The following is a 15,049-nucleotide window of genomic DNA, read 5'->3' on the forward strand; positions in this document are numbered from 1 at the left end:
TGATTGGCAGGCCCAGATGAACTTACATTGCTTTCTAGATGAAGCTCCTCCCGAACTTACGTTTGGAACTTAATTAAAAAAACATAAAAAAGCTACATTGCTGTAAGGTTCCAACACACTTACTTCGTTCAGAGCCAAAAATAAGTTGCCAAAAAGAAAAAACTAAGCAACAACATACTGTTTGCGAACATTCAGACACCGGTCACGCTGCTGTGGGAGGCGTTTATAGCAGCATTTAAATATGAGGACGCTCAAGACTTCAAGTGAAACATCAACTAATATGACATTAAAATATGTTATCAATGACTTTATGCCTCATTCTATGAGTAGAAGTCACACAAGATCAGTAAAAGTAGCCGTTTTAACAACTCAATGATGATTTAACGTGATATATGCTGTAGATAATGTGTAATTTGTAATGTTTACCTTTTGCATTCATGCAGCTAATGCGCTAACACTATATTTGGCTATAATATGTGCTGATAACACTCTGTTATTGTAATTTATGATGACACTGACACTACTGCAAAGACTGGTGTATAAAAGAGTGTTAATTGGTAGAATACAGACAAAAGAATTATGATAGGCATATCTTACTTTGGGCAGATTTGTGAATGGCTTTTGCTGCAGATGGCACATGAGTGAATGGGCACTTAAGAATACTTGAGTAGATGTGATTCCTTTTGTAGACTAATTAAACAAAAAAAATTGCATGAGATGTTCTTGGAAAATGTGTTTACGCAAATGCCCGTACAGATGTAGGTAAGTTTGCGCCAGCTCACTAATAACTCTGTACGCCGGTGTGTTCATGTTGACTGATCTCTTTTTTTTATTGCAACATATAACAAGAATCATATACAATATTATTTTTGAAAGACATTACAGAAGAGATATAATAGAAGAGAGAGAAGAATATATATATATATATATATATATATATATTTGCGATGACGGGCCCAAGCACAGCTGGTCCATTTCCACCAAGTGGCTTTCGGACAACAATGCAAGGTGGACACATGCATTTGGCATTTTACATTATTCTAAACAATTTTGAAGCAATCTGGGTAAATATAAGAGGACTATTTTGAAGTCTATTGTAAGAGCCACTCTTCCTGTTTCAGGTAGTGGCACTATGACCGTGACCCAAAATAGTCAAATCCATGTGATTACCCCCAAGACTAACATACATCTCAATTTTGATCTAAATTACACATTGCACAGAAGATATGATACACTTCCTGTTTCCCATTTTTCACCATTGATTTAATGCCTAGCCATGGCAACACCATTCGATATATCAAAATCTGTCCACAATTTAGCATCTTCAGTGTCTTGGCATAATGTTGTCTAAATGTGGTGACAGTCTCATGAATCACCTAGGAGGAGTATTTAAAAGTTCAGAGACTGCAATATTCAAAAAATCCAAAATGGCTTCCTGTTGGGCGGATCTAATGACTATAATTATGAAAGTTGTCCAGCATGATGAGAACTATATATGTACCAAATTTGGTGACTGTAGGTGAAAATGTGGGTGCTACAGAGGCTGTCTTACACACCCATTTTAAAGGGAGTGCTACAGATTCCCTCCACACGCCCATGCGTGAACTTTTCCCCAGAACTAATGGCTAACGAATCTGATGTGTATGCAGAATTTTATGAAATTTTAAGCAGGCAAAGTGCCTCAAAAAAACCCAAATATAGGAAGAAAGGAATAATAACAATTAATGCATTACCATGGCAACAGTATTTAAGATATCAAATATTCCTTTACAATTTTATATCAGCAGTGTCTTGACATTTTGAAGCAATTCATGTAAACATAAGAGGGCTATTTCAAAGTCTGTTAAAAGTGCCATACTTCCTGCTGCCAGTTGGTGGCGCTATGACCATGACTCATAATAGCAGCATCAATGTGATCAGTCCTCATTACCAAACATACAGCTGAATTTTCATCAAAATCACACAATGCACACAGAAGATATAAGGCACTTCCTGTTTTCCATTTTTTGCCATAAATGTATTGCTTTGCCCATGGCAACACCATTCAAAATATCAAAAATCTGTTCACAATTTAGCATCTACAATGTCTTGGCATGATGTTGCACATATTTGGTGCCAGTCACATGAATCCCCTATGAGGAGTATTTAAAATTTCAGAGCCTGCGATTTTCAGAAAATCCTAAATGGCTGACTTCCTGTTGGGCAGAGCTAATGGCTGTGAGTATGAAAGTTGTTTGGCTTTATGAGAACTATATATGACCCAATTTTTCTGATTGTAGGTGAAAATGGGGGCTGGGGAGGGGGTTGTGTGTTCTGGTGTGGGGGTTATTTGTGATATATCACCTAAAAGACATACTGTATCAATGGTGTTGCAGGAACGTGATAATTAAGAAATACTGATAATTTAACAGATACTTCTTTCCAAAATTGGGAAATAGGTGGGCATGTCCAGAGTGCATGAAAGTAGTCATCTTGGGTATTGAGATTGTATGCATTTGTCTGAGAATACCATTCCCATTTTAAACATTTTATGCTGTGTTAGGTGTGTTCTATGTATGACTTTATATTGGAGTAGTTGTATGTTATTATTTGTGCTTAAATTGAACGTATTTGTACAAATTTGTTTCCAGAAATTATTATCTGTGTTGATGTTGAGGTCTTTCTCCCATTGTTTAACTGGTATTGAATTTGCTGTGTCTGTAGATGTAATAAGGTATATAGTTTGGCCAATAATTGTTTTGAGTTACTAATTTTGACTGATCTTAACGGACTGAACGGGAATTAGCTGTAGGCCTCAAAGTAGGTGGAGCTCCAGGTCACACCTACCAATGACGTGGACCAATGGCAGTAAGAAGGTGTTTAACAGCTGGTAAGAAGTTTTCCTGAAAGTTCACCCCAGCGAGCTGTTATAAACCACTGAGATGAACTCAAAAACACCTTATTTTTTGCCAGATTTTGTTCTAAATGACATCACACCCTTTCGTTCTTCGGTTTCATAGAAAGTGTGCAGGGGCCTTTAGGGTTGCCAACTTTTTGTCATGTGAATACGAGACACATAAGCATTTCGAGCGCTTTAATACAGGACACAATGCCTTCAATATTGGATGTTTAGAGTGTCTTGCTGCTAAAATATGGGACAATAGGCTAAAATATGGGAACACTAGTCACTCATTACGTTTTGTCTGCGACCACTTATCATCTTGAAAATTAGCATTTTTAATTTGTGTATAAATGTCTTAATTGTTGGCTGTCTGATCCAATAATGAGTCAAAATAGAGTTTAATTGTAATATTTAGCTGTAATGATGTCCTGTTCATTCATCACACTGGAAATGGAAGGTCAAGCTGAGTGAGTGCATGGCATTGTACATATGGTATTAAGTACAGTGAATACCGCTGTATACTGTATGACAAATGTAATGGGTAATCTAGGTATTCTATGCATAAATATTTGCATATTGTGCATGGTATACATACTACTGCAGAAATTGTAAGAGTGGTATGTTAGCATGCTAGTTAAGTTAAAAAGAAAAAAGCTCTTACTTCAAGGAAAAAAAATATTAGTAAAATGTTTTATTTAGAGACCAAAGAAGAAACAAGTTGAAACTTTCCCCTTTCTTCAGTTTGAATCATTAGTATCAATGAATAAGAAGTGCTAGTGTTAGTATGTTAGTATGCTATTACAAACATAGCTAATTACTGCTGATTTCAAGCTAACAAATAAAAAAAGACAAAACAGACTTGTTTCCAACATGAAACCATTACATGAGCATGAGTATTTATCTTTACAAGGGGTGTGTTCCATTCAGAAATGATCATCCCTAAGCCCTATTGCCTTCGAAGACTTTACCATCCACTGTGAGAGCTTTGGAATGCTGAAAAGAGTGGGGCTCAAAAATAATGGTCATTTGGCACTCACTTTTAGAGTATATTTTATTAGAAATTCTCTTTGGAATGACCTTAAAGCATGGCAATAATGATTGTAATCCCTTAGCAGTGCCCTCTAAAGGCATCATTTAGGCCATTTGGAACACAGGGAATAATTATATTCAGACCTCTGCTATCCTGAGCAGAAACTTATTATTGTATATTGTCGTTGCCCTGCACATTTACATCACTGCTGCCCCATAGTGGCTTGTAGTAGGAAGATGTAGTACACTGTCTTATGGCCTAAAATCCATTATCAAGGACTCCAACATCTCTCCATGTGTTCTCAAAGATCTCACAACGGCTGCTTTATCAAATTAAACCTAATTAACAAAGGATGTTGTTTGTAATGTTATGTTATAGTATCTAAATCATAAATTCTAACTGCTGAAACTGCTACCAAATTTACAATAATAAAGGATTATACCCATTCAGATCGAAGGGGCAACCCTCAGAATTTTATTTTGAATGCAACTTGTTGAAGTTGTTTGAAAAATGTTTGAAGTTTTGATTATATACTACTCTGGAAAAAATTAGAACACTGCAAAATTATCAGTTTCTCTGGATTTACTATTTATAAGTATGTGTTTGAGTAAAATGATCTTTTTTTTTTTTTTTATTCTATAAAGTACTGACAACATTTCTCCCAAATTCCAAATAAAAATATTGTCATTTAGAGCATTTATTTGCAGAAAATGACTTGTGTATGTATATGTATATATATATACATATACACACACACACACACACACACACACACACACGTCCCCTTGCATGCCCCCCTGAATATTGTTTATAATGCCTCTTTGTGTCATTTTTTATCATTTTGTACAGCTATCCTGCAGTGTGTGAGTTTTTACAGACCAACAACTTGCTGTCAGTCATCAGGGCACATGAGGCTCAGGATGCTGGGTAAGAACACACTCTCTCACTTTCCTCACCTCCCAGAGATATAGGCTACGACAAACACTTACAAGCACACACACAGACAGACAATGTACAGTATGTGTATTGAATGAGTGGTGAGACTTTGATGATGAACGATCAGTGTTCTTGTGCTGTATGGATATCCAGAATATTTTCAGCAGGCTCACTGTATCTGGAGAGGTGGGCGGAATTTCCGGGGTGGCTAGCGGAAGTGTAGTTTGTTGGTGTTTTGTGTGTGTAGCCGGTAACTGTTAGCTAGCTTGCTGTTCGGTTAGATTCTTGCTTTTTAAACATTGTACGATTGACCCAAATTGATCCGGAGGTACAAAGTTGGTACTTTTTATAGCATTTTTATAAATACATGAAATTTAAAAACATTACATTGCTAGGTTCAGATTACCCCTGTGGAGGATGTCATGAAGTTTCTGGCCGAAAACCTAAGTTGATGTAAATCAGTTTTAGAAGTTTAAACGGGTCAAATTGACCTGTGAGTCCATTCAAGGGTTAAGAGGAAAAACAGTGATTTGGAAAATAATGTGATCAATAATTCAGTATAAATAAAAAAAATGTTTTATAGTTTATTTTAAGACGTCTTTTTTATTTGTATAGCGCTTTTCACAACACACATCATTTCAAAGCAGCTTCACAGAACATTATGCTGTAATAGAAAATTAAGCTGTAATATTTGTAATGTTTTAAAGTCATCATTGTGCAGTTTAATGAAAAATGTGACTGTAGATTATGCTTTAAAAATTATTTGTCTATAGACCGTGAGCAAGCCAAAGGCAACTGTGGCAATGAACAAAAAACTCAAAATACATATTGTTTCAACTTTGCTTTACACAGATTACTAAACTTTTGTGTACAGTGTTTATAATCTATATCCAAATAAACATATTTATTTGTATTACACATGGTTCTTTCTGTACTGCACAGTTTATTTTGTAGCCGCTAGTGCATCTCGATTTTTCCACACAAGAACAATAAAGTCAATCTGTCTATCAATAGGATCAGTCATTTTGTCAACACCAAAACATTTAATGTAGGCTTGCATTAAGATACGGGGATTATGTAAATGTAAAAATGGAATGAGGCTACCACAAAGTCTTTTTTCCGCAAAATAATTGTATTTTATCTAAGTAATAACAGCAGCATGACCGTATCATCTTCTGAGCCCTGCAATGAATGAGCATCCTGTTGTCTGGACCTCCCCTGTCTCTGCAGTAAGTACAGAAGCTCGATACTCTTCAGGTTCTGACAAGACTCAATATCTGCTTTAAAATACTGTAAACATAATTGTCTACTGTTCTCAAAACATGTCCAACTTTAGAGCTATAAAGGCACTGATAGGGCTTTAGAGATTTTCAAGTAACTCATAGCTGCTCCATCGCTGGACAAAGATTAAACAAAATAACTCATGTTTCTGTTTGTAATATTTGGTCATCATCCTTCCACCCATCATCAGTAACAAATGGGCAGGGAAGAACAATATTTCCTCGCTGTAATTCTGTTTTCATTTGTTCCCAAGTTTCTCTCTTTTTAATGCTGTGTTAGTACAGAACATAATGATTGTTTACACTTAACCAGAAGTTCCGCCCACATCGCCTGCAAGACATCATTAGACTCAGGAATATTGTGGTTAGCAGACAGACAGACAGACAGACAGACAGCGAGCGATTGATTCTCCATAATCCACACACACACACACATTACACAACAGTACTGTTCATTGTTCTTACACACACACACACACACACATGTTTGTATACTGTATGAATTAGTGATTCTATCCCCTAAACCTACCCCAAACCTAACTCTCACAAAAATCGTTCTGCATTTTTACAGTATGTTTTTTAAGCGATTTGAATTATGGGCACACTAGAAATGTCCTCATAAACCACATTTATAGCATAATACCCTTGTAATTACCAGTTTGCAACCTAAAAAAATTTCCTTGTAAACCACAAAAACCTTACACCCCCCCCATCCCCCCCCCCCCACACACACACACACAAACACAAACATTCACCTCAGCAATGCCCTTTTATCTATCTTTGTCTCTCTCTCACTCAGAAACATTTCTCACAAATACCACAGCCAGTGTATCCTAAGGTACTATAGCGTTACAAAATCATTTTTGTTGAAACACAAAAATGTAGAGTTTTTGGATGTACATCAAATTTATCATTCTCTACATTACTCCACAACCATCACCAATACTCTACAATACTCCTAATGCTCTAATTATTCACAACAGTCATTAATACTCTAATTGTCCACAAAATTAACAAAACTCTACAATACTCCTAATGCTCTAATTATCCACAACAGTCATTAATACTCTAATTGTCCACAAAATTAACAATACTCTACAATACTCCACACCAATCACTAATACTCTAATTCTCCAGAAAAGTGACCAATACACTATAATACTTAACAATCATCAATACTCTACAGTACTCCACAACAAAAAACAATACAATACTCCCCAGTATCACCAACACTTAACAATACTCCACAACAGTCTTTAAAACTCTAATACTCCACAACAATCACCAATACTCAACAATATTCCACAACATTACCAATACCCCACAACAGTCACCAATACTCCACAATTCTCCACAACAATCATCAGTATTTTACAATACTTCATAGAAGTCACCAATATTCCAATTCTTCACAACAATTGTCAATGCTCTACAATATCCCACAGCATTACCAATACCCCTCAATAATCATCAATCCTCTACAATACTCCACAACAAAAACAATACTCTACAATACTCAACAGCAGTCACCAATACTCTAATTCTTCACAGCAGTCAACACTCCACAATCAACAGTACTCTACAGTACTCCACAACAATCACCAACTCCACAACAGTACTACACTATAATTTGCAATACTCTACAATACTCCACAACATTCTAAATACTGTACAGTGCAGTACAGTCGACTAAACAGCAATCAACAATATTGACAAATAACACACACAGCATCTGTATGCTCACTGTTATAAAGCAGTAATTTGGTTATTATGATACAGTCTAATAATATGCATTATAATGTGCATCAGTCAATAAATGAATTTTTTTGTTAATTGTTTTTCTCTTTCTGATGGTAACTGTAATATATTCCTCCTCTTTGTTCTTTCCCTTTCTGTTCACCTCTCAGTTACCGTATGTACAGAAAGAGTCAGACCACAGGTTTCCCGTCCCTCATCACCATATTTTCAGCTCCAAACTACCTGGACGTTTACAACAACAAAGGTGTGAATTAAGTTTTGCTCTCTGTCACATGGACACACACAAATACAAATAAATGTGGTTTATCCTGTATGATCTGGTGAATCTCAAGAAAAAATATCCGGGACATATTTTACTCCAAAATCAAAAAAAAAAAAAAAAAAAAAAAATAGATATGACATGAAAATAATAATAATAATTATAATTTTCTTTATTTATCACACATTATACATATATACAGTGAAATTCTTCTTTTTCACATATCCCAGCTAGGCTGGGGTCAGAGTGCAGGGTCAACCATGATACGGCACCCCTGGAGCAGATAGGGTCAAGGGCCTTGCTCAAGGGCCCAACAGTGGCATCTTGGCAGTACTGGGGCTTGAACCCCTGACCTTCTGATCAGTAACCCAGAGCCTTAACCGCTGAGCTACCACTGCCCTAATTAAGCCTACTTCAAGACATTATTTTCATGACATTACTAAAATGCAAATTTTTGTTTCTTATTTTTTTTACAGTATTATGTTAATGAAAATCATCTTAATTTGACACAATGATTTATTTATTTAAATCAGCATAAAATAAATTCAGTGAAGTAAATACTACCATGAAGTTTAAATACTTAAAATACTGTAAAAAAAGTAATTATGTAACAGTAATGAGTGAGATTCTTTCACGCTGCAGTACTGAGAATTGGGGGTAAATGTCCTAATTGTCATGGGTATGTCACAAAAAAACATAACAAAAAACAATGGTCCTAAAAATAGTCTTAATTTTCTTTATGCAAAATATAATTTCAAGTTTTTTTTTTCTCTTTGTTTTGGGGTGAAATATGACCAGCACATATTCTTGACAGGTTTTATAAGATCAGTTTCATTATGCATAAGGAACTAAACCTGTTTTGTGAGATTTATAAATACAAAAGTATGTGAGAGGTCACGTGTTAACATGAAAATAATGTCTTTAATAAACACTGCAATAATAGGTCATTAGTCTTTGTGTTTTGTTTGCATATACCTTATGGAATGTAGCAGAGGTTTTTAGTTTCTAATAAACATGTCTGTGTGTGTGCACATTTGTATAACTGCCTTAATGCCACTCCCCAGCGGCCGTGCTCAAATATGAGAACAACGTGATGAACATACGACAGTTCAACTGCTCACCACATCCTTACTGGCTGCCCAATTTCATGGACGTCTTTACCTGGTCTTTGCCCTTCGTTGGAGAGAAAGGTGGAATATTCAGAGGAAGCACATTCATGAATTCTGTCCTAAAGCAGTAGCTAAACAGCTTGAGACGTTTTCATTCTGTCTTGCCTGTAAAGCTGGAAGTTTTTTGTATAATTGAAGACAACATTCTTTACGGTTACACAATTCCTCACGTTTTATTTAAAACATTCTGGATGAGCGAGTTAAAGTGGATGCGCTCTTATGCTGTCTTGACTTGCCCAAATACAGAACAGAAGAAACAGAACTGATAAGAGCTGTATTTCTTCTAAACTGCCTCAACAAGTAAAACCAGAATGATGCAAAATCAAAATGGTTTTTGGCTGATAAAGTGATTTGATTGAGATCAGGATTAAGGTATTTAGTTTAGCAGGATTATAAATATTACAATGACAGTTCTTTGTTGTTTTTGTGAACGAAATTCTAAAAGACAAACAGTTTGTCAAGTAATCTTGCCTTCTGACCTTTTGACCTGTGACGTCTCCACAGTGACAGAGATGCTGGTGAATGTCCTTAGCATCTGTTCTGATGACGAGCTCATGAACGATGGAGATGAGATCTTTGATGGTGAGGACAGCAGATTCCTCATAACGTTTTCAGAAGCGCTCAAGTCAAGACTGCGATAGAAACAGAAATTGTTGTGCCTGAGCTTCTGTGATAGTTTCTGTCACAGCAGATATATTTTTAAAGTATATATATTTACAAACAACTTTCTGATGCTGAATTTATCATTAAAAAAATGTGTAAAATTAACCATGCCTCCATACAGAAATATTAGATTAATTTAAGGAGTTCAGAGAGAAGAATTTTAAAATCTTTTTTTTTCATGCAGAAAATGCAAACTTGGCGTGAACAGGCTTTTTGTGTCATGTTTAGAAAATGTTCGCTGTGAGTGTTTTCTGAATTTCTGAATGTTTGCTCTTAGCTAATGCTGCAGCCGCTCGTAAAGAGGTCATCAGGAACAAGATCCGTGCCATCGGCAAAATGGCCAAAATGTTCTCAGTCCTGCGGTGAGTGTGAAAGGGGAACACGTGTTGTAGTCTGGATGTTTATAACATTACCAAAAAAGTATGAAAGCGAAAGTGCTACTTGTACTCATAATTACCCTTATGAAAATGTACCACAGCTTCATTGTGGTAACCACAGCTAACTCCATGAATTAATCTTTATTACCATGTAACTGCGATTTTAGAAAACAATGGCATTTGTTAAGAAAAAAAGTAGCATTATAAGTTATACAACTGCCATAAGCTGGGTTGCCATCCAACCATTTCTATCCGAATTTTGTGATATTGCATAATATACAACAGTTAATTCCGGTCCTTGAATCTGATCGGATGAGAGACGTTCCATGAGTACTGATGGTCTCACACCATCATCACTCGGACGCTTCACTGTGTGTATCACTCCGCTTGTGTTCATGCCATTCTAAACTAAAGCATAAGAGCAGTGCAGATGTGTTAAGAGCTACTGTATGTATGTCTCTTTACATAACATTTTTTGACATTACATATTGTAGCTAGCAGGTGGCGGCAAAAGACCATTTTTATGAGTAATATAAGCCAGTTAGCTGACGTGAAGTGAGTCAGCATCACTCAGTGTTTATATATACAGCACTCTGATCGCTCAGATTACTACTGCACTACTAAAGCTAGGAAATATCTTAAAACAGCTTTAAACTAACAACTTCAGCATTAATGGTCATCACAGATGAGAGACACAACAGATTGATTAATTACACAAACTCAAGGCGCTTACCTCTTACCGGAGTTTCCACATTGGAGAGGACATACTGTTCAAAATGGCAGAGAAGACTGTGGTTTCTATAGTGAAAGACTCTTGCGCACCAGCTACCGTGAAATAGGGAGGAATATCCCCACTTGAACAGCTATTTTTCCACTGAGAAAATAGGATGCATTTCACCAAAATGACATTATCTTCAGAAGCTGACTAACAGACTACAGCATCATCAACAGGTGATCGCACACACACATCCCTGTTAATCCAATAACATGTTAGATAAGCTGTGAAACTAATAGTTCTGAAGTTATGTTTTTGAGAGGCTTGGACGCTGTGAGGAGGCAGGCGATGAAAGAGGATCTAAATGCAGCTTTTAATGGAAACCAAAGATAAACAAAGTACTCAGAATAAAACTAAACAAAACACGGGAAACCAGGCACAGAACGTGACAACACATGTGAAGACTGACAAAGAAACCAAGGCTTGGAACCAAGGCGGAGCTGGAGGGATGGAGAGCCAGGGCGACGCTGCAGGCTTGGAGGACCAAGTAGACCAGAGCAGATCAGGCATGCAGCCAGGAGACCAAGGAGACCAGAGCAGATCAGACGGACGGCCAGGAGACCAGGGCAGATCAGGCGGATGGCCAGGAGACCAAGGACACCAGAGCAGATCAGACGGACAGTCAGGAGACCAGGGAGACCAGAGCAGATCAGGTGGATGGCCAGGAGACCAGGGAGACCACAATAGATCAGGCGGACGGCCAGGAGATCAGGGAGACCACAGCAGATCAGGCGGACAGCCAGGAGACCAAGGAGACCAGAGCAGATCAGGCGGACGGCCAGGAGACCAAGGAGACCAGAGCAGATCAGGCGGACAGCCAGGAGACCAAGGAGATGACCTCAAGGTGGGGACTGGATCAGGAGGCCTGGGAGGCGGCCGCAGGGCCGAGACAGGGTCAGGCAGCGGAGCCGCTATAGGAGGAGTCTCTGGAGGTGCAGGCGGAGCCGCAGGAGGAATAGTCTCTGGGGGAGCGGGCGAAGCCGCAGCAGGAATAGTCTCTGGGGGAGCGGGCGGAGCCGCAGGAGGAATAGTCTCTGGGGGAGCGGGTGGAGCCGTGGCAGGCTCCGGGGGAAACGCAGGCTCTGGGATGGATGAGGCTTCTAGCTCGGTAGCCGTGGCAGGCGCGGGCTCGTTGGCCGCGGCAGGTGCGGGCTCGTTGGCCGCGGCAGGTGCGGGCTCGTTGGCTCGTTGGCCGCGGCAGGCGCGGGCTCGTTGGCTCGTTGGCCGCGGCAGGTGCGGGCTCGTTGGCTCGTTGTCCGCGGCAGGCGCGGGCTCGATGGCTCGTTGGATGCAGCAGGCGTGGGCACAGACAATTTTTTAGGTAGGGTCTTCATGGACCTTCGCACCGACATCAGTGGCAGATCATACAACTTGGAGACAGGGGACGTGAAAGGCTTCCCAACATATTCGCCGAGCGTCCAGTGAGGATCAGCCGGAGGCATCACGTCCCTCAGTGCACTATTCAGACCGGCCCGGAAGAAAACCACCAGAGAGCGGTCTGGATAGTGCGCTTCATTTGCCAGCTCTAAAAACTCACGGACATGATCCTCAACTGGACGGTCCCCTTGTAGAAGGAGTAGAATTCTGACAGCCGCTAGATCCATTCCTCGGTCAGTCTTTCTGTGAGGAGGCAGGCGAGGAATGAGGATCTAAATGCAGCTTTTAATGGAAACCAAAGATAAACAAAGTACTCAGAATAAAATGAAACAAAACACAGTAAACCAGGCACAGAACATGACAACACATATGAAAACTGACAAAGAAACCAAGGGAAACAAGGGCTTAAATACAAATGGGCAAACAAGGAAACGAGGAACACCTGGGGTAAACAATCAGGGGAAAACCAGTCATGAAAAGAAACTACAAAGGACTACAAAATTAACAGGAAACAGGAACAGGGAACTAAACAATAATGTCAAAATAAAAGTCTAAGCAAAAACACAAGGAATACGTGACAGACGCATCATTTGGTTTGAACTAACCGTCACGTAAGAAAGTAGTTCCATGCACAAATGCCTTTTTTGTGACCGTACTCAGTTTTTCCTAATTTTTTAAAATGTACTTGTTCATTGAACTGTTGTATATAAACAATATCACACTCGCAATCGTACTATATGGCCCTAAATCAGCACTGCTGTGATTACCTAGTTCTGGCAAACTAGCTGCAAACTTGCCACAAATTTGCCACAACTTTCCACCTCGTTATTTGAAGTTATTCATTCAGTAATTCATTACATTTAATAAAAGAGCCACAGTGGCTTTGACTTCTATTTTCATTTCTATTTGGCAACAGTTTCACCAGAAGTGACAATTTTTTTCTTTTAAACACATGGGATGGAAACACTGCTTTATTCCCATATTGTTTTTTACAATATTCAGATTTATCGCAAAACATAACATTTCTACCAAAGTGCTATAGTTGCTGTTGTTACAACAATTAAACCAACAATTTGATACTTTCAGTAGCTAGATAAACAAGGGTTTCATGCCATAACTGTTAATATACTGTGTATTTTAGCAGACATGGAACACTGTTATCAGCCAATCATCATCCAGGACTAGAAGTATCCATTTTGTAAAATATGTGTGCATAGGGCACATGAGTGTATTTATTCATTGAAATTGTGTTGTATTTTGACAGAGAGGAGAGTGAGAATGTGTTAACCCTGAAAGGCCTAACCCCTACTGGCATGTTGCCAAGCGGCGTACTGTCTGGCGGAAAACAGACCTTGCAGAGCGGTTAGTTACAAAACCAAACATCGCTCTCTCTCCTTCTCTCTCTCTTTCTCTCTCTCTCTCTCTCTCTCTCTCTCTCTCTCTCTCTCTCTCTTCCATCTGAACCTGTTTTTTCTTTCAAGGTTGCAAAGACAATGTCTAACAAACTCACTCTTGTTTACTAACCCCTCTCTTTAAAGGGATATTTTACCCAAAAATGAAAATCTAAGCACCCTCAAATGAACGTTAGAGGACCCTCAATTGAATATGTAAGCCTAAAAATACTGCAGATTTATTTTCCGGCGAACGCACACAAACACACACACACACAATCCCTGCGATAAAACTAATAAACGTGTATAATCTCACAAATCAGTGTGTCCTAATTTGCAGGTGAAACATTTTGCTTTTATGCCTCCAACGTACACATGAAAATTTGATTGGTTAAGATCTTCACTCGCACATAGAGAATTCATACCGGAATTATCACACTCAATTCACCACCTCGCTTGTTGCTTCCGATTTCTGCACCGGTTGAAGTGGCCGATAAGTGGTAGTCTAGGATCAGTTTTCCAAAGCCAAACCCAAAATCTACCTACAGGATAACTGACTCTAGATCAGTGGTTGCACATAACATTTTCTGACATCGCTTGCTGTATTCATGCGCAGAGAAGAAGTAGCTATAATTGATTGTACATACAAAACATTTTTTTTAAACCTTTTCTTAAACAAAGGCAGTGTAAGTACTGGATTAAATAAGATGTTTAGTAGAATTAAACATGATTTCATAAAAAAAAAAAAAAAAAATATATAAATTACATCTTCACTTTATACACTTCAAAGAGATCAGCCCCACCCAACCAGGCCTGCCCATCCAAACGTTGTTTATTCAATGGAACATAACAGGAGATATTAGGGAGAATATTAACTTAAGTCATTTAGTGACTGAAACTGACGTACTGCCTAACATCTCCTTTTGTGTTCCATGGAAAAAGGTTTTGAGGTTGAGTACATAATGACAGAAATTTTATTTTTGGGTGAACTATACCTTCAAGTGAAACACTAGTTCATTTTCGTTCTTTCTCTTCGCTAATAAACCATCTGAAATGTGCACACATGAACATATACACACTTACAGGAACACTAACTAGCTAACAGTGCCACTAACTACTAACTGCCTGCGGCAAGAACTTGGCAGCTAATGCT

The 15,049-nt window shown here is 38.4% G+C and overlaps 1 protein-coding gene across 4 annotated transcripts in view; it reads left to right on the forward strand.

Annotated features, from left to right (window-relative positions):
- LOC127418032 (protein phosphatase 3 catalytic subunit alpha-like) overlaps positions 1-15,049 on the forward strand; it is an 89,190-nt gene that overhangs the window by 65,029 nt on the left and 9,112 nt on the right. For all 4 annotated transcript variants that reach the window (XM_051658355.1, XM_051658357.1, XM_051658356.1 and 1 more), the window contains exons 7-12: positions 4,761-4,838; positions 8,035-8,129; positions 9,209-9,334; positions 9,818-9,895; positions 10,254-10,338; positions 13,770-13,867. In XM_051658355.1, coding sequence (XP_051514315.1) covers positions 4,761-4,838; positions 8,035-8,129; positions 9,209-9,334; positions 9,818-9,895; positions 10,254-10,338; positions 13,770-13,867 — 560 coding nt within the window. The remainder of the gene's footprint in view (positions 1-4,760; positions 4,839-8,034; positions 8,130-9,208; positions 9,335-9,817; positions 9,896-10,253; positions 10,339-13,769; positions 13,868-15,049) is intronic.

This window comes from Myxocyprinus asiaticus, chromosome 27 (assembly GCF_019703515.2).
Source record: "Myxocyprinus asiaticus isolate MX2 ecotype Aquarium Trade chromosome 27, UBuf_Myxa_2, whole genome shotgun sequence".
NCBI lineage: Eukaryota > Metazoa > Chordata > Actinopteri > Cypriniformes > Catostomidae > Myxocyprinus > Myxocyprinus asiaticus.